General features: G+C 39.6%; 1 protein-coding gene across 1 annotated transcript in view; it reads right to left on the reverse strand.

The window, feature by feature from the left end:
• The window catches only part of DCDC1 (doublecortin domain containing 1), a 777962-nt gene extending 776584 nt beyond the window's left edge, over nt 1-1378 (reverse strand). The window contains exons 1-2 of the mRNA XM_060262385.1: nt 1109-1378; nt 137-296 (exon numbers count right to left, since the gene is read on the reverse strand). Of these exons, the coding sequence (XP_060118368.1) occupies nt 137-296; nt 1109-1374 (426 nt within the window). The 5' untranslated portion in view covers nt 1375-1378. The remainder of the gene's footprint in view (nt 1-136; nt 297-1108) is intronic.
• Nucleotides 1379-20806: the final 19428 nt, after the last annotated feature.

Here is a 20806-nt window from a genome sequence, read left to right on the forward strand (position 1 = left end):
CCATACATTTTTTGTAGCATCTGATTTAGGAGAAAGTTTAAGGGGAAAAGATAATTACCATAATTTTGAAGTGTTTCATTTGTTGTGAGAACCATGTTGAATATTAGTATATATAAAAAGTTATATTAATACTTACCAGCTTAATGGAAGGTGCCACTGCAACTTTAGCAAATACGCTTAGTGAACCATTCTTAAAAGCAGTTACTCTGAGTATCCAAGGATGCCGCTTAAAAAGGTGGAGCACTTCAGAGGCCTTCTGAGCCAAATGAAATTTTGAGCAAGGAAACTGTAAACATCTGTTACAAAACAATTCCAGTTTAATTCAATTGAAGTTATTTAGTGATTTTCATTTTAGACAGTGTCCCCCAAATATCATTCATCTCATAATTTCTGCACTTTAACATTCAAACGTACTTTTCACTAAATTTATGGGAAATGGTAACCAACAAACTAAATTTCTCTATATTAATTACAGTGCCGCCCTAAGCAGAGTTATTCTTTTCAGAGTCCATTTACTTCAATGGACTTAGAACCTTCCTTATAATTGCAATGAGTTCTATATTTTCCTTTAAAAGATCCAGCCATACATATTAAAGAATTAAATAAATGTTTAAAATAACTACATGCATTTTACAACTAAAAATAATTTCCTTGTAATTTTTTATTTATCGTCTCATTTTTTAAAATATCCTTAGAAGTTCCTATCTATATTTATTGGATATTCATTTTGTGTTCAGTAAGGCTTACTTTAAAGTTTGTGTCTGCGGGTTTGCTGCCTTAGTCCAATTTTGAAATAGAATTTTATTAATGTTCATAGGCATGCATTGGAAATGGCATAATAGGCAATTTATTGGTAAACTAAATAAATGTAACACATAATAACATAAACATGGTTTGCATGATTTTTCATACACACAATACATTTTTACAGTTTCACCACCACATTTAAAGCTGTCCTGTGAATGGAGGAATAATCTTAATAAACGTTGCGCTGCCTTTTACTATATAAGTTTAAGGCTGTCATTTGAATCATTATTACTGATCCAGTTGAAAGGGGACAGAGCATCAACAGTCATAGTTAAAAGCAACACAGAACAGCTTTGATTGCCTTAGCTGACCTGGTGGAGCACTGACAGGTCTGTTTCTCTTGGATGATGATATAAGACAGAAATTGTTTGTACTATTTGATTTGTTTCTGACTAGTTTTGATATTCTATAACTGCTCTGAACTGATTTTATTTGATGTGTGGGACCATCTTGAAGTGCTGACCTTCCTGATTCTAGTGATGATTGCAGGTGACTTTCAGGGCCATGCAGAAGCTCTCTTTGCTTCTCTTCAGTATTTTTATCTGTTTTCTTTGTATAAGGGAGCATGTCTTTTCTGCAAAGAAAAAAAAGACAGGATGGTCTTTCAGTAGGATTAAATGACCACATAAAACTAAAGGAATATGGGAAAGCCTGTCATGTGCACATGCTTGAGAACAAAGTAATTAAAATGAGAGGGTAATTTCAAAGGAGAAAAATAACTGAAGTATTAAGAAATTGACACAATATACACAACTTCAGATTTTTAAAAAGTCAAAGAACAAAGAAGCATCCATTGTACACTTAAGTTGTTTTTAAATGAATGCATCTCATTGCCATCAATTAATATATGTATCGAAAAGTAAAGTGTCTGACCACAGTAAAAGGAGCAAAACTGAGCTAAACAGAAAAGAAGTCTCTGCATATGTTGGGAGGGAGGATCTCCCCTCATATGAAAAAAAAAATCACTTTGTAGATTCCCCCCATCCTAAGGTCTAATGGTGCCTGAATGTTGTATAGGAACATGAAATATGTCAGTGAAAGAAAAATAAGGAAGAGGGAAAATTAACTTGCTGGAACCCTTGCTCAGTATCCACTCTATAATCAACTTTTTATGAGCTCAGGAAGCATCACAATTTTGTGACAGAGTAACAGAATAAAACTAAACATTTCTCATGCATATATGTTCAGGCCCTCTGCTGAGGTTCCCAGCGCCGCAGGTTGAAATTTGCCCCCTGCCCCCTCCTTTTCTTCTTTTTAACAAACTTTCGTGTGCATAGTGCACGTGGCCTGATGACATCATGATGACATCATCAGGTTGTGCGCAGCGCATGCAGGCCCCCCTATTCTAAGCCCTCTCCCACTTTGAAGCAGGAGAGAGCTGAGCACCCCCCATGTTTCTGAGGCTTGCAAAGCCTCGGCAAGAGTGGGCGCCCTCCCCCTTCCCTTTGGGATGCTGCTTTGCAGCACCGCGCTCTGTTGCCCACCCCCCAGCTGATCCTTACCCCCCCCCCGGCGCTGCAAGCCAGGCTGCACTCTCCCCCTGCTGTGGCCACCGCCGAGGCTGGTTCCCCATCTTTACCAGCTTCAATGTGGCTGCGCAAGGCTTCTAAGCCTTTGATGGGCCCACAGGAGGAGAGTTCACTCCCCCTTCTTCCTGGAACTGGAAGTGAGGGGGAGCGAACTCTCCTATCGCGGGACCTTCAAAGGCTTAGAAGCCGCACACAGCCACATTGAAGCTTGTAAGGACCAGCCTAGGCTTTGGGGGGGTGGGAATGGAGCGCGGTGCTGGCTTCCAGCGCCATGAAAGGAAGGAGGGTGGCTGGGGGGGGGGGCAACTGCAGCCAATCCTGCCAGAGGGAAGGAGGCACCCCTGTGAGAGCCAGTGCCCTAGGCCGTCGCCTAGTTTGCCGACTCCCACGCACCAGCCCTGTATATGTTTTCATGCAGCCTTATAGGGATATCATTCCTTTCATGAATAGGGATGCAGTCCTCAAGTGGGACCTGTGGGACCTCCCAGAATTACAGCTCATCTCCAGACTACATAGAACAGCTCTCCTGGAGAAAATGGATGTTTTGGAGGGTGGACACTATGGCAATGTACACTACTGAGGTCTCTGTCCTCCCCAGGTTTCACCCTCAAATCTGCAGGAATTTCCTAAACTGGAGCAGACAATCTCCCCACCACACCCACTGGTGGCCAGGGAGGACCTGGCAACTCTACTCATAAAGCATTTATGCCATCAGCATTACGCACAGAAAAACTATCCAAGTATTGAGATGATCTATAGGTTTAGATGCTCAGCATATTGTAACTGTATTACATCAGATAACAATGACTGGATAAATTACTGCAGATCGTAACAGAAAGACAATCAACTAAAAGCTGATTTCATCATCCACCATCTACTGTAAATGTAAAATTTTTAATATGTTTCTCTTGTAGATTTAATTCAAGATTATTATACAAAATCAGAATTAAATTGTAGTTCTTTCTAAGGTTACAAAGAATAATACACTTAAAAGTGTAAACCAACTGACAAAACACTTTTAATTTACCCAGTAATTAACAACCACAACAAACACCTCCCTAACTTGAGACGTTAAGCCAATAAGCCAATGAGATATTAACTCAATAAGTATTGAGTTGATAATTAAACAAAAGGAAAAGAATAAATACGTTGAATTTCCCCCCACAAATATTCCCGAGGTTAAGTTGGGAGCAAAGGATTTCTGAGTTATATATAGATTTTAATTTATAGATAGGAGGGGAGAAATTGTACATGCAGTTTATGCAAACACGGAAAAGAAACTGTATTGTATGACAAAAGACTGGGATGGACAAGACAGAAACACTGTCTGGTTGATACTTTCCAGAAATGTTGGCGGAGGGGTTAAATGAAAATAGTTCGGCCTCTTGCTTGACATGGGAGCAAACCAGAATAAGCTGCACTACAGAATTAAAAGACTCAAGTACATTAAGATAACAACTTCATGAACTCAGAAGGAAATGTCATAACTGTAATGCATCAGATATGGTCATGTAACTCAAATCATGACATCATCCTACAGTTATAAAAGGAAAGCCATCTTGGCGACAACTCACCTACCCTCCTATTGGCTGAGCCACGTGTCACTTAGTCTCCAAAGAGAATAAACCCACCCTCCAGCCCCAGGAGAGATGAGAATTGGGCCAATGAGCGTGCACAGAACATTCAGAATGAGTGAGGAGTAAGGGTTGGGGCGTGTGGAGGCCAAGCCCCCCAATTCCTCTCCTCTCCCCCCTTCCCTTCAGGTGACATGGGACGTGACATAGGAGGTAGATGAGCACATAGGCAGGACTTCCTCAGCGGAGACCATCAGAGATGCTGGCATACGAAAGCCCACCTCTTGGCAGCAGCAGCCAGCCAGCTATTACTTGCTGCCCTCCATCTCCCACCCTCCCTTCTCTTCCTGCTGCCTCACCTGCTGGACTTGTGAGGTGAGCTGGGCCAGTGGTGTTGGGTGAGCTGACCTGCTTTGCCTCACCACTTCTGGGCCCCAAGCAAGCAGGAGGGAAAGGCACCACTGCTGGCAGCTGACTGGGCCAGTGTGGCCCTGCTGGACCTATCACCTTGCTTATTCGTCAGGTAACTGAGTCACAAAGCTGGGAGAGAAGAAGGTTGTCTGGCCCAGGGCTGGAAGGCAAAGTTGAGCCACAGCCTTTCCTGCCCAGAGGAGATGCTTAAGATAAAGGGGACTGCTTCCTTCCTTCTTCCTCTATCAGTCTTCCCTCTCTTTCTCCCCTTTTCCATTCTCTGTCAATCTACCCCCATCTCTTTTGCCCCCACCATTCCTTCTCTGTTACTTCACCCCCCTTCTCTGATAACCAATCCCCTTTCCCTATTTCCTTCCCAGCTGCCTTCTAAACGCGCCTTGACTTCCTCTACCTTTAACTTCCCTTCTCAGCCCCCCTGGCCAATGCTGAGTTATTCACCTGGAGCCTCTTTCTAGAGCCCATTGTATTTTATCTCATAACGGGCCTTATTCCTAGTTAAAAATATTGGCTTGGAGCACAATTTTACATCTCCCCCTTTGCAGAAGCCCCAAATGCTCCTTGAAATCCTATTCTTGTGGGAGAGGAAATTCCAGGTTGCCACAGGCAAGGGAGGCGTAACAATTGCATTCTGTGGGAGGAAATCCTTGCAGTCATGGAAATATTAATCTGGATCCAACTCAGTGTCAACATATGAACATGAAGCTGCTTTATGAGAGCGCTGATCCATCTATCCTAGTGCTTTGGCTAGAAATAGCTGTCCAGGGTTTCAGGAACAGAAAGATCTTCCTAACACTTTTTGGGACCCTTTTAACACAGATATCAGGAAATGAACCTGAGACCTCATGGATGCATGCAAAGGCATATTCTGCCATGAACCATGACGTCTCCCCAGCTATTCACTGGCCTGTTGAACAAAAGCTAATTTAATAAATTTACATAACCCATTTTTCCATTGACTGATCAAATATTGCCAACTGGATGCCTATTACTTGACTGGTCAAATATTCCATGAAATTGAACATAATATTGTGCTTGTATTTTTATTTCATTATAGTGTCATTCCTTAAGAAGAGTGTGAGTGGGGGCCACAGCAATCGGGGTGAACAAAGCAGTACAATAAAGTTTCTCCTACTAGCCACCTGCAGGTATCTCCAAACAAACCTTTAAAAATAGCTGCAATTTTGTTTTAATTTCATTTTAAGTGAAACAGCATGATGCAGAGGTTAGAGAGTCAGACTACAGTCTGGGAGACCTGTGTTCAAATCCCCACACGGCAGTGATGATTGCACGATAACCTTGGGTCTTGTGACTGTCAGCCTAACATACTTCACATCAGTGTTGTTTCATAGTAACAGCTAATTTTTAAAATTAACACAAAATTCAGACTTACTGATGATTAATGTATCCACTTCTTAATCATTAACTTTATTAGAATAATTCCTGACTTTAAAAAGTGATGAAGTGTTCTTGCACAGGAAATCTTATACTGTGAATCAAACTTTGTTGGTCTTAAAGGCGCCACTGAGCTCAAACTTTGTTCTGCTGTTTCACATCAATATAGCTCAAAAATCTAAATTTCTGGCTAGTGTGTGACAATATTTAACCAAATCTTTTTTAGTAAGTAAAATGCTTAGTTCTGTCACAAAGCTGTTAATGCTGACAAAGGTGAAACTGGACTGAATATACTCACATACTTTTTTAGTTCTGTAGTTTTTACACTGCTTTGATATGCTGGTGATTGTGAAGCTGAATCCCTGTCATATCTTTCTGATGTTTCAGACCACAGAATATGCAACGAGTCAGCACTTTCTGTTTCACTATTTTCCATTTCCAGCCTAGTAAAAATAAAGTAAAATAACAAAATAGTTTCTATAGCATGACTTCTTGCTGGTTTATATCTTTCTCTTGGTGTTATGAGATGAGCTGTGGTGCTGCCAGACATTCAAAATGGGGTGAGGGGGAAGACTGTAGGATTTAATGCTTCTGTAATAAAAGTCACAGATAAAACTGGCAAGTCAAAGAGAAGACTAGGTTAAAAACCTCCTAATTGACGTAAGAATTGCAGAGGCAGGGAGATCATTGTGTAGGGAAACATTCAGCCTTGTGATCTTCTGCCAGCATTCTCTAATGAACTTCAAGACTGACCACTCAAATTCTCTAAAAGTATACATCAGTCCTTAGCAATCTAAGTACATATTGTATCCCAGACTCAGTTTTGGTGCTGTAGCAGTCATCAGCAATGTACTTTCAGAATTGTTCCTCACCCCTTTATGGCACAACTATGCTACACAAGGAGTTACTTGGACCAGCAGAGCACGACTTGTATAAGATCTTGAGGTTTTGTTCTAGAATAAGAATTTCTATCCAAAAGATATAAGGGGGTGTGGTCCCCTTATATAAGGGGACAGCACCGTGTGGGGGTGCACTCTTTCCCTCTATCCCCCTACGGGTAAGATACATACAAAATACAAGAGATGGCTTTCACACTCTCTTACCACCAGGGCTGCTGAGGGACTGAGAAGACATAATTTGGGAGGCCCAAGTTAGAAGTAGGAGAAGAAGAAGAAGAAGAAGAAGAAGAAGAAGAAGAAGAAGAAGAAGAAGAAGAAGAAGAAGAAGAAGAAGAAGAAGAAGAAGAAGAAGAAGAAGAAGAAGAAGAAGAAGATGATGATGATGATGATGATATTGGATTTATATCCCGCCCTCCACTCCGAAGAGTCTCAGAGCGGCTCACAATCTCCTTTACCTTCCTCCCCCACAACAGACACCCTGTGAGGTGGGTGGGGCTGGAGAGGGCTCTCACAGCAGCTGCCCTTTCAAGGACAACTCCTAACAGAACTATGGCTGACCCAAGGCCATGCTAGCAGGTGCAAGTGGAGGAGTGGGGAATCAAACCTGGCTCTCCCAGATAAGAGTCCGCACACTTAACCACTACACCAAACTGGCTCTCTGTTAGCTCAAGGACCACTTTAGCTCAAGGACCACTTCAGCATTCACAGAATGCATTTCTAAAATTTTCTTATGCAGTTCTGACTGCAGCCACTAGTGGAACAGGGAGGGCAGAGCACTATAAAAAGCACTCAGTCTGCCGGCTGCGCCTTTTAGCAAAGTTTACTAGGAGACTGAAGGAACCATTGGCTGATCAGATCCTATTAAACTCATCAGCCAAGCCAGGCACTGGAGCAAGGCAAGACCAATCAGGACAATCTACAGTTCTTGCCATGATGCAGTCTACTAAAAAGGTCATTAGCTTCAGAGGTCTATGGTTTGCTTTTCTCTTTAGTTCCACCAAGCTCTTCCACAGGGCTTCTAATGTCCTGGCCCCACTGAAGGACCTTCTCATGGCACCTGTGTTTTTTGGCCACTGTGTGACACAGTGTTGGACTGGATGGGCCATTGGCCTGATCCAACATGGCTTCTTTTATGTTCTTATGTAATGTCACAATCTTGTTAGCATGCAGTAGCAAGTTTTTTTTAAAAAAAAACCCCATTTCATTGTCTTCTTACATTTCTCTAACTCTTTTCCACACTTTTCTCCCCCTTCTGATTGCTGTCTTTCTTTTATGATCTGCCACTTGTTTATCCCTACTTTGAATTCCCCCACCAAGTGGCTCCTTGCCTTCAACCTCACAGGTAGGTTAGGCTGTGAGCGTGTGACAGGCTGAAGGTCACTCAGCAAACCTCCATGGCAGAGTGGGTTTTTGAACCTGGATTTCCCAGATCCTACTCTGACGTTTTCACCACTAAACAAGATGGACATACAGATCATTTTATTATTATAGATCTGTGGTCAGCCAAGTGATTTTGTTATATTTAGTTTGGATCAGCGTAATGAAGGGAGTCAGATAGAATGTTTGTTCAGGGGTCCATGGTGGCTCTTGGCAGTCCTGCTTACCACTTGTCTCTTCTTTTAAGAACTGTACCACATCCCTCTAATACCAGTTTGGCACAACTTATGCTGGGTCATGCTACCATCAAACTAGTTCCATACTTTCTTCTTGAGACTCCCATTAAGACTGCGATTCGAAACTAGTACCATCACTACCAACAGATAACAGAGCTTCCAAATTATCTCAGAAAAGTTTCTGCTACTGCATGTTAATGCAAATCTTGCATGAAATACAGTGGAAATGTTACCTTACTCCAGGAAGGGATCCAAACATAACGATTGGCAACCCAGTTACAGACATGTCCAGTGTCAAATTGTAAGGGTAAAATATAATGAAAGACATTCAGAGAACTGTAAATGACCTGCTATTTATATCTGGCAAAATATGTTTATATTTTTAAAAAGAAACTAAATCACAAGACAAATGTTAAGAATGTCAGAATAATTTCATATTTTCTGAAGAGAATATGTGCATCAAAGCCAATTAGCCCAGTGCCCCCTTCTCACAAACACATGGGAATAAGCCCAATTATCTTGAAAAAAGCCAATTAAAAATAAAATGGATAATCTTAATATCCAAACCTATAATACTCTTTTGATAATTACTTTTCTCACAAAGATGTTTTTAATGTAAACTGTGAAATATTGTCCATCATGCCTACAAGCAGCAAAGACAACACTCTCAATAATATGTTGTCTTTAAATGTTGTATTGCAGTTTGCACTAACAAGTAATCACAGTGACATTAAACATGCCTGTTTTTCTGATGCAGCTCCTCAGGCAGAGTTAGAATCCTCAAAAATGGGAGCAGCTCCTGCAGTTACGTCTTTAGTGGCATACTGCAATACAGATCAGGTGAGACAAAAGAAAATAAATCTATTTATTTTTATCTTATCTTTACTAAAGGGAAACATACCTACGATGGTAACTGCGAAGAATAGGAAGTTAAGCTTTTTCACTTGCATGGTTCAGGCAATATCAAGGCACACTGACTGTATGCCTACAAGTAAGGAAAGACTAAGGCTGTGGTACAATCTGTATAGCCCATGTATGGTTGCAGGCAACAATAGTGGCTAGGATTGCCAATTCCACCATGGGAAATTCCTGGATATTTGGAGGTGATATAATCCTATACAGTCTACTGTTCAAAACAGTCATTTTCTCCAGGGGAATTGATCTCTGTAGTCTGAAGATCAGTTGTAAATCCAGGAGATCGCCAGGTCATTCCTGGAGGTTGGCAACATAAGCAGTTGTTGACATTTCTTCCTCCTTCTCCATCCACCAATATGTAATCTTTAGTAATGCAAAATACATGACAGGATCATTGTGCATTTTCTTGTCCTTGTCCAGTTCTAGTGACACCAATGGAAAAACAAGCCACACATGATGTCACCATCACTACATCAATTTTGCATTACTAATCATTAGTGAAGAAGACCGCAGATTTATATCCTGTCCTTCTATCTGAATCAGAATATCAGAGCAGCTTACAAACTTCTTTATCTTCTTCCCCACAACAGACACCCTGTGAGGTAGGTGAAGCTGAGAGAGCTCTCATAGAAGCTACCCTTTAAGGACAACTCTGCAAGAGCTATGGCTGACCCAAGGCTATTCGAGCAGCTGCAAGTGGATGAGTAGGGAATCAAACCCAGTTCTCCCAGATAAGAGTCCACGCACTTAACCACTACACCAAACTGGCTCTCTCCATGTTTAATGAAAACTAGAATGTTATAAAAGAGCAACTGTTACATTTTCCTGTTTTTTCTATGAAATTATATACTTTTGACACTATACAACCTTTGGTATAGTGGCTTCTCTTCTAGGGAACATCCCTGCTTAAAGCTCATATAGTTATGTTTAATTACACTAGAACAACAGCCTACCAACCATAACATGTTAATGCATATCCTTTATGATAGCCATGCATGTGAATTCTAAACTACCACTAGATTATTGGAGAAACATCACACATACACATTTCCTTGGCCACAATCCGGGCTGAGGATTCAACACAGATAGTATATTGTCAGTAAATAGTACAACTACAGAACAACATATAGAACGAACAACCTCCAAATGGGGCCTGGAGCTCCCTTGGAATTACAAGTGATCTCCAGACCAGTTCTCCTGCAGGAAACTGCAGCTTTGGACAGAAGACTCTATGGCAGGGGTGTCAAACTCATTTGATATGAGGGGATGGATCTGACATAAATGAGACCTTGTTGGGCCAGGCCATGTTGGGTTGGGCCGAGTCATGTCAGGCCGGGCCATGTGTATAGCTAAGATTAGGTAGCTGAGATATAAATTTTATAAAGAACACAAACACAAATATATATTTTTAAAAAACTTCAAACATACTTAAAACATTAGCACTCATTGGTCTTAAAGATGCTTTCTTTGTATTTCTCCCATGGGATCCAGGAAACTGGCCAAAGGAAGCTCTGGCTCTTTCCTTTCTTCCCCAGGGGACAGGGGAAGCCTCAGTCAATAGAAGGAAGAGAGGCTTGGCTCAGTAGTTCCGCTGTGCAATTGAGCGAGCCTGGCAAAGCAAGCTGTGATGCAAAAGGGAGCAAGAGAAAGGGAGAAGGAAGCAGATGACAGCCAGTTGCTTGGGAGCCTGATAAGAGCCCTTTGCATATTTGACACCCCTGCTCTATGGCATCACATCCCTGCTGAGCTCCCTCCCCAAACTCTGCCCTCCCAAGCCACCATCTCCAGGAATTTCTCAAGAGAGTTGGAAACCTTACTAACATATCACATAACAATAGTTGTATAGCCTTTGAACGCTGTTGTAGTTAGGGTTGCCAGGTCCTCCCTAGCCACCACCAGGGGACTTAAATAGGTTGCCAGATCCAAATAAGGAAACTCCTGGAGACTTGGTGGTGAAGCCTGGGAAGGACAGGGGCCTCCATGGGCTACAGCGCCATTGAATCCACAATCCAAAACATCCGTTTTGTCCAGGAGAACTGGTCTCTGTAGTCTGGAAATGAGCTGTAATTCAGGGGGATCTCCAGGTCCCACCTTTACTAGCTCAGCAAACTGCATGAGTCAAGCTCTATAGTTCTTAAGAAAGCCAAGTGAATATATAAAAGAAATGTCAGACAACATTGTTACAGCTTAACATGAACAATTAGAAACAGATTAAAAAGTAATAGCTGTCTGGAGTTTAAATAAGCAATTTCTGCATTATCTGACAAAACATTATCTGACATTTCATTCAAACCAACATCATTAACAGCAGCGACAAACTCTTTCAGAACAGTTGTAAAGACACAAAAATAAAATAATTATGATCACCAATATACTCCTTACATATCAATAGTTAATATTTGCCATAAGACCTTTTACATATATTTTTAAAAACTTAATCAAACTCAAATAGTATATCATAACTAGTAATTTTAAATGAAATAAGTAACTTTAAAAATATGTAAAATAAATGTTAGTAGATTGAGGCTGCCACATATGAATGGAATCATCTTTCTTTTCACTGCAACACCAATCCACTTATTCATTTTATATATTATGCATACTGTTCTGGTGTTCAGTATCACTGATGTAAAATTTTAAAAGTATTCTCCTCATTCTTTACATATAGCAAGACAGCACTGCTAAATATATAAATGAGTCGAAGTGCTGTATCAATTGAACTATGATTTGGGAAACAGGTTTGAATCCCTATGGATCTTGGGCCAGTTATTCATTCTCAGCATAGCTTATTTCACAGGGTTGTTTGGAGGATAAAATGAAGGATGTGTGAATGATGTTCTAAGCTCCTTTTTATTAGAAAGTAAGCCATTCAAAATGCACTATGCTTAGTCTGGAATTACTCATTTTGTATATGAATCAAATTATAATTTTGAATTTGTTGTTAATATCCTTTCATAACAAAATGCTGAAATCATAATGTATCCTCATAAATTATTTCAAAATTGTGGGGATGTATTTACCAACAGAAAATTTTTTTGGCCAATATTTCATGCTATGTATGCTACACTATCAATTTTATTTATATTGTAGTAGAAGAATGTTTAAAACAATTATTAAGAAAACAGTAAGCTAATAATAGTCTAGTGCTAGAATGATTTAACATCTGATTAAAACAGCATCTTGAATTCAGGTTAAAAAGTAGTTATTTTAATGGGGAAAAGATACAGATAAATTGGCACTGTTGACAATGGCATAAACCAAATCATACTATCTTTCAAATTATCATATCTGACTGAATTTCCTCCTTTTGCTCTTAATTCACCTGCAGCATATTAGACAAGGTAATAATTTATGATAATCATATGAAAATATACAATTAATATTCATCACCTCTAGTTTCTCATCACTTTAGATAATCAGTAATGCAGAGTGAAAATGCTGTCAGATTTCTAATTGCTTTGTAATGGGCCTGAAATAGGGAAATCATTAAAGACAAACAATCTGTCACTTGTCTGTTATTTTAACTATCTATCACTAAAAAAGAAACTCATTAAAGAAATTGCTAATGAGCTACAAAAGACTGCAATGAAAGTGTCCTGCAGTGTATTTTAAACAATACCATATCTCCCTCAATAATTCCCTAGATGCTATTTTTTAATGAATTAATCAAACATATACTGTTTCAAGTAACTTGATTATATTATGATAGTTATACCCTGGTACTTAACAACATATAAGTAAGTCTTCCTCATTTCCTGAGACCTCATTCTTCTCTCTCTTACATCCCACTTGACTCCAATTTACCAAGTAAATGTATTGGGACTTCTCAGCCTGATTCAAAGGCAAAGCTGACTCAATTACTGCTGCCACTAAACAGTTATTTAGCACTATGAGTAGCTATAAAAAATGAAAGGGGCAGCCAATGCAATCCCGTGCTACTCTAAAGTAAGCCTACTTAAATAAATGGGCTTAGAATACAGTAACTTTGCATTTAATTGCATTTATAGCCACTGACTAAAAAGTTTAAAGTCTACATTAAATGAGTGAAACAAGCGTGGTAGAGGTCTAGGAATGCCTATAAGTAGTTCAAGTGGGGTATCAGATATACACGGGAAGAAGGGTAGAATGGTTTAGGGCAGAGGTGACCAAACTGCGGATCTTTCACATATATTGTGTGGCTCTTGGAGGTCAAGGAGGAACTTAATGCAGGTTTACTCTCAAGTCAGGACCTCAGTCAGCATCTGTATGTATGATTACTATGATAGGTAGATTACTATTTCCATAGTGTGTAAAGCAGGGAAGAAGGGGGAAATAGGCAGGATTCCAAGCTGTTCTCCTCTACCACAGAGGTTGCCCAGAGACCTAGAGTGGAGAAAGAGATTGCAAGTGCCAAGGGAGAAAAGTGAGCCCATATGGGAGGTAAGCCACTGGCTGCACTGCCAAGTTGAGCTGGAAATGCACTTGGGATTCCCACCCTTCCCTGCTGGATGAAGTGACCCAAACGCAGCTACCAAGAAGGCCAATGAAATCGAGAGTGCTGAGTGAGGGAAGGAATGTGAGCGACAACCGTGGCAAGACTGGGGGGATGGTGAAGGCTGCTCTCATGCCTCCTCTGCAAGGTGCTCCAGGATGGCCAATGGCAGGTCCTGCAGCCTAGTCAAGCAAGCTGTGGCACTGATAGAAGAGTTTGGCCAACCCGGTTTAGGAAAAACTATTCAAAAAGTGGGTCAAGTACAGGTTTGTTGAAAAAGAGGGGGGAAAGTCAATGAACTAAGAAAAGGAAGTATGTTCCAAGTTCAAGAAGCAGTATGGAAGAAGTCATGCAGACAGGAATGAAAGAAAGTGATAGCATATACACTTGTGTAAAGCAGAGCTAGTAAGGGAAAAGAAAAAAGGGAATTAATCCATTGCAATGGTTAGACCATTAGAGTGTCAGCCTAAGGCTGGGGAAACATGTGTTGAAGCTGCCATTCAGCCAAGAAGCTCACTAGGTAATGCTGCATAGTCTACCTTGTTTCAGGTGAAGCAAAGTGAGGAAGAAAAAAAAAATAATCACACTGATTGCAGCTCTTTAAAGGAAGGCCAGCATAAAAAGTAACGGACAGTCAAATAGAGAATGATTCTAGCAAGTCATCTGACTCTACCAAGAGTCAGAGACTGAAGAGAGACAATTGGGAAGTTGAGAACACTACATTTACGGACTAGATTTAAGTTTAAAGCCTACAGAAGAGCAAGTGGCAGGTAGCCAGGGTACACTTGAAGAGAGACAATTTAGCATGGTGTAAGCCAAACCACCTGCCTTCTGGAACATTGCTCAACATTCCCTCATGACAGCCTCTGTGAAGTTCCATAGCATGTACATATCTCAATGGTAGGTATCTTATTGAGCTCTTAAAGAAGACTGACAACTGACACTAACTGTAATTTAATTTCAGAGACTTTTTAAACACTAAACGTTTAGCTACCTGTTTACTCTAGACAGTCTGGGTCCTCTAAATAGTGTGTGTGCTGACGGAACAATAATTTATTTAAGTGCTTCTAAAGTAAACCGCCACTTATTTCCAAGTCCCATTGAAATTTATGGGCTGAGTGTCCCAGCATAGTTCTGGAATACTTTGTTGACTGAAGCAAGGTCCTGAGGGTCATTTTAGTTTTGGAAATACAAATACAGGCTAGTGACATCTGAATGTGGCCAGTGTGTAGCTCCACTCAAAGAGCAATGTTATGATTGGATTTAACATGGCTTTATAATTGTTTATATCGGATTGCTGTAAGCCACCTGAGCCCTTTTTGTAATACGATGGGGTATAGACCTATTAAATAAACAAACAAATAAATGTTAAACTGCCATGTTTTTACCTGCTGTAACAAATTTAAGGATTACCCATAGAAAACATTTAGAAAACCACACAACAGACTAGTGATAAATGACATCATATTATATTTTAATTATTATAACTTCTGAGCTCAAAAAATTATATGTCCATTTTAATTTAATTTACAGCAATGCTTTAATCAAGAACAAACATCTTATTTTTACTGAATACATTGTTAACAAAGTTTTGAGCAGCTGAAATTATATTGTGTCAAGAAACTGCTAAAATTAATTTTATCAAGTTTAGGATGTGGGAGACTAGGATTCAAATTCCCCCTTGGTGTACCTTAGGGCCACTCACATTCTCTCAGCCTCACAGTGATCCATGGGGGGTGGGGGGGGAGAAAGTAATGTATTGTGGTCAGAAACATTCCATCTATGAAAATGCTCTGCAAGATCCAACCTACAATTCCTAGATCAATGTGAATCCAGGCTATTACCTTTTTAAAAATTCAGATAAACTTTTCTTCTAAAATCTACTTTAAAAAGTGATTGTGCGTGGAGAAAGACTTCTATGTAGAAGAAAGTCCATGATAAAAAAGCAATTATTTTCTGAGAGTGTGTTTGTAGGATAATACCTTGCTTTGCAGAGTCTAGTTCTGAACATAAGTTTATCTTCACTCATCACTTCATTTTTTGCTTGTAGTGCTTAGGCTTATGGTTTGTTCAGGATGCCCTGACCTGGAGAACTCAGGCAAGCCTGATCTCCTCAAATCTCTAAAGATAAGCATGGTCAGCCTTGGTTAGTATTTGGATGGAACACCTCCAAGAAATACCAGGGGTGTGACATTGAGGCATGCAATGGCAAACCATCTCTGAACATCTCTTGCCTTAAAAACCCTATGGGATTGCCCTAAATCATCTGTGACTTGACAGAAGGAAAAAAGTTCTGGATGCTGGTGGCTAAGCTATAAGAAGAGGATTCAGCAAGCCAACCTTCCTGAATATCAGTACATGCATGATGGCCTATTATAACAACAAAACCCAGCCAGCGTTGGGCTTAGGCAATGCAACTTCAAATATTAATTTACACAATTACAATTAATCAAGCCTTCTCCTCACCAACAGATAGCAAACTTTTGACTGAAGCTTCTAATTCAAGATCACTACTTTATAGCTGCTCTGACTTCAATAGCCCAAACTAGCCTCATCCTATCTCAGAAGCTAAGCAGTGTTGGCCCTGGTCAGTATTCAGATGGGAGAATACCAAGGAATACCGGGGTTGCAGTGCAGAGACAGACAATGGCAGATCACTTCTGAATGTCTCTTGCTCTGAAAACACTATGGTGTTGCCATAAACTGGCTTCATCTTGACAGCAAATAAATCGATAAAGCTGAAGCACAGTTACTGGTGGCTAAGCTGTAAGAAGAGGATTCAGCAAGCCAACCTGAGGCTCAGGAGCCACATGTGGCTTTTTCACATATATTGTGTGCTCTCGAAGCCCCCACTGCCCTGTCAGCTGGCATGGAGAAGGCATTTCTCTCTTTAAATAATTTCTCCAAGCCAATGCCTAAGACAAATATGCTGGAACATGGGATCCACTGTTGAAAGTGTGTATCTAGCAAAACTTTGTGCATAACTCCAAGTATGTTTGGATGCTCTATTTTTAAGTAGATCTGTTAGGGGGAATTAATTCTTTGTGGTCTTGACTGCATGATCCAAACAGTCTCTAATCCCAGAGGTCAGTGTGTACACTTGTGACAGAGAAAGACCCTTTTCTTCCCCAGGAGAGAATACCAAGGAAGTTCCTGTCTACAGCAAAGCTACTGTCTTCCCTTCTTCAGTCTTTCCTTTTTCAAATTTTTATTACGTTTATAAAGAGAAACAGTAATGCAGGGATAGAGAAGCAAAAAATAAAGAGAGGAGGGACAAAATATAAAGACAAAAAGAAGCAGCAAATATATCAGTTACATTTCTACCACAAAACAAAATACCAAATTCCTTCTACCTGCAAGTCTTTTAAGTTTTAACCCAATATTAAGTTCTACAGTCTTGTTATATCATTATATGCTTTTTACTATTCTATTACTTATGATAGAAATCTAAGCTATTCATCTTTGGTACATACAAACGAGAAAAGTAAAGAAACCAACCATGAAATGGAACTAACTGGTTAATTTTAATAATGTTAAAAATAAGAACTAATTAATTTTAACAATATTAAAAATAAGCAGAAGCAGAAAAGATGAATATAGATTCTTTATCCTTAATACTAACTTAATTGCTTCAGCAGAGTAGAAAGAAAAAGAACAAAGAACAGAATACTTTGTCTATAACAATATAAACAGATTTTAAATTTAAAAAAAAAAATCAGGAGATCTTTAAAATTATAAAATACCTGTGTTGTCTACCTTGTTATAAATTGACCCAAATCAATTGTTTATCTAGGTTGAATGTTTGAAATTCCTTAAAAGCTTTTGGATACTATATCTCCTACTTTCATATTACTCTAAGAAGAACAGGTTTGATAAGCATTAACAGCCTCATCTCCCATACGTGTTTATTTTGCCTAAGGCAGAAATCATACAATCTCTAAAGCCCACTCTCTATTAAATTGTTCTATTTAGCTTTAAAAAAATATAGGATCCATAGATGAAAGTAACAAATGAAAGAGAAACATCCAGATTCTAAAGATCTCACTTGCCATTTCAAAGTCACATGTCAGTTCCCTTTTATTAATTCAATGTTAACCAGATTCGCAAAAAAAAAAGTTTATAATCCCTTCTTTTTAAAAGCCTTCCAAGTCTTGATTTTTTTAAATGAAATCTGCCTCTTCTCCCCTTGGCACCTTCATCCATTCGATTTACAACGATAAGGCCCACAGGCTGTCAATTCCTCCTATAGAAACTTTAATCAGTCTTGATTTCCACCTCTTATTTGTAACTGCGTATGTTGTCTCCATTTTGATTTCTTTCAGCACATTTCCCAACGGATCTTTATCCATTTCTCCCAACTCAATAGACATCACTCAGATCTCTTTACCAATTTGCTCATGTAGATTTTCAATTTTGCTGTTTCAAAATAAAAGTTTCCACCGCTTTTGTATCAACTCTGCTAGCAGACTGATTTCCTGCTTTAAGGAGAATATGGTAGCTATAACATCTTTTTGATCAACTGCTTCAGTTTGCAATGCCATCTTCTGCACAGTATAACTCAGTCTGATAATCAAAGTTAAAAAGTAGCTCCAAGTCCCAGTTAGTTTGTCCTTCCAAATCTCCTCCAGCCGTGTGCTTTTCTCCTACATTCCAATTATAATAGTTTCAGTCCCAATCAAGCATCAACTGCATTTCTCTTAAAGGAATATCCAACTTTTATTCAGACCGTATTGTAATAAGGTGATGTTCTCATTATCACTTGTTTAATTGTAAACCAAATCAATTCAAATATCTATGTTCAGTCCAGTTCAAATTATTGAAAATTCTTAAGTTTGTTCTTTGTCTTTTTGAAGCCTCCCTTGCGGGGAAGGGGGGAGGAATATCCTCCTCTTCCCCTCTTTTTGAACAGTCACAGTTGGTGCTATGATAGAAAATCCATTAGTCAGTAGTATTAAAAAGTAGACTTACTTGCACGGTATAATTTCAGTGATTAAGGTAGAAGAACGTTGCATTGGAAGCTTATTTGAAGAAGAAAGCAGTCCGGCATTCACCTTTTGTTGCTGTCATGGCGACTGTGGCGGTGGAGAATCGGAGCAGACAGGAGAGACAGGGACCAGCCACCACTGTTTCTCCAGCTCCTGTAAAGACCCTTGCTGCCAGGAGACTCCTCCTGGGTCTCCCTTGAGGTGCTGCAGCTGTGACACCCTTCCTACCGCCCGATTTGGGGGGCCGCTGGAGACGAGCTCCATGGGCCACCACTGAGCTCAAGGTGCTGAAACTCGGAAATCCCTTCTTCAGCCTTTCCTATATGAAGTAGAATAAGCTAAGCATCTGGCTCATGGGGGAAAGCCGAAGGAGGTCTTTTAAGACTGGAATAAAATTCCAACAAGTTTATTCTGTGCACATATTACTGTATAGTGGCTACCATGAGAATGGGACCTGCAACACCCAAGTTCGAATCTCTGCTCTGCCATGGAAGCTTGCTGAATGACTGTAAGTCACTGCCACAGTCCCCCAAAATCATGAGAACAGTAACCAGAGTCCCAGACAAGTGATTCTAGAACAGGGTTGTCGAAACTGCAGCTCAGGAGCCACATGTAGCTCTTTCACATATATTGTGTGGCTCTCAAAGCCCCCACTACCGCGTCAGCTGGCATGGAGAAGGCATTTCTCTCTTTAAATCACTTCTCCAAACCAAGTCAACCGGCAGCTTGGAGAATGCATTTAAAGTTAAAGTTAAAGAACAGAATACTTTGTCTATAACAATATAAACAGATTTTAAATTTAAAAAAAAAAATCAGGAGATCTTTAAAATTATAAAATACCTGTGTTGTCTACCTTGTTATAAATTGACCCAAATCAATTGTTTATCTAGGTTGAATGTTTGAAATTCCTTAAAAGCTTTTGGATACTATATCTCCTACTTTCATATTACTCTAAGAAGAACAGGTTTGATAAGCATTAACAGCCTCATCTCCCATACGTGTTTATTTTGCCTAAGGCAGAAATCATACAATCTCTAAAGCCCACTCTCTATTAAATTGTTCTATTTAGCTTTAAAAAAATATAGGATCCATAGATGAAAGTAACAAATGAAAGAGAAACATCCAGATTCTAAAGATCTCACTTGCCATTTCAAAGTCACATGTCAGTTCCCTTTTATTAATTCAATGTTAACCAGATTCGCAAAAAAAAAAGTTTATAATCCCTTCTTTTTAAAAGCCTTCCAAGTCTTGATTTTTTTAAATGAAATCTGCCTCTTCTCCCCTTGGCACCTTCATCCATTCGATTTACAACGATAAGGCCCACAGGCTGTCAATTCCTCCTATAGAAACTTTAATCAGTCTTGATTTCCACCTCTTATTTGTAACTGCGTATGTTGTCTCCATTTTGATTTCTTTCAGCACATTTCCCAACGGATCTTTATCCATTTCTCCCAACTCAATAGACATCACTCAGATCTCTTTACCAATTTGCTCATGTAGATTTTCAATTTTGCTGTTTCAAAATAAAAGTTTCCACCGCTTTTGTATCAACTCTGCTAGCAGACTGATTTCCTGCTTTAAGGAGAATATGGTAGCTATAACATCTTTTTGATCAACTGCTTCAGTTTGCAATGCCATCTTCTGCACAGTATAACTCAGTCTGATAATCAAAGTTAAAAAGTAGCTCCAAGTCCCAGTTAGTTTGTCCTTCCAAATCTCCTCCAGCCGTGTGCTTTTCTCCTACATTCCAATTATAATAGTTTCAGTCCCAATCAAGCATCAACTGCATTTCTCTTAAAGGAATATCCAACTTTTATTCAGACCGTATTGTAATAAGGTGATGTTCTCATTATCACTTGTTTAATTGTAAACCAAATCAATTCAAATATCTATGTTCAGTCCAGTTCAAATTATTGAAAATTCTTAAGTTTGTTCTTTGTCTTTTTGAAGCCTCCCTTGCGGGGAAGGGGGGAGGAATATCCTCCTCTTCCCCTCTTTTTGAACAGTCACAGTTGGTGCTATGATAGAAAATCCATTAGTCAGTAGTATTAAAAAGTAGACTTACTTGCACGGTATAATTTCAGTGATTAAGGTAGAAGAACGTTGCATTGGAAGCTTATTTGAAGAAGAAAGCAGTCCGGCATTCACCTTTTGTTGCTGTCATGGCGACTGTGGCGGTGGAGAATCGG

Source organism: Heteronotia binoei, chromosome 21, assembly GCF_032191835.1.
Source record: "Heteronotia binoei isolate CCM8104 ecotype False Entrance Well chromosome 21, APGP_CSIRO_Hbin_v1, whole genome shotgun sequence".
Classification (NCBI taxonomy): domain Eukaryota; kingdom Metazoa; phylum Chordata; class Lepidosauria; order Squamata; family Gekkonidae; genus Heteronotia; species Heteronotia binoei.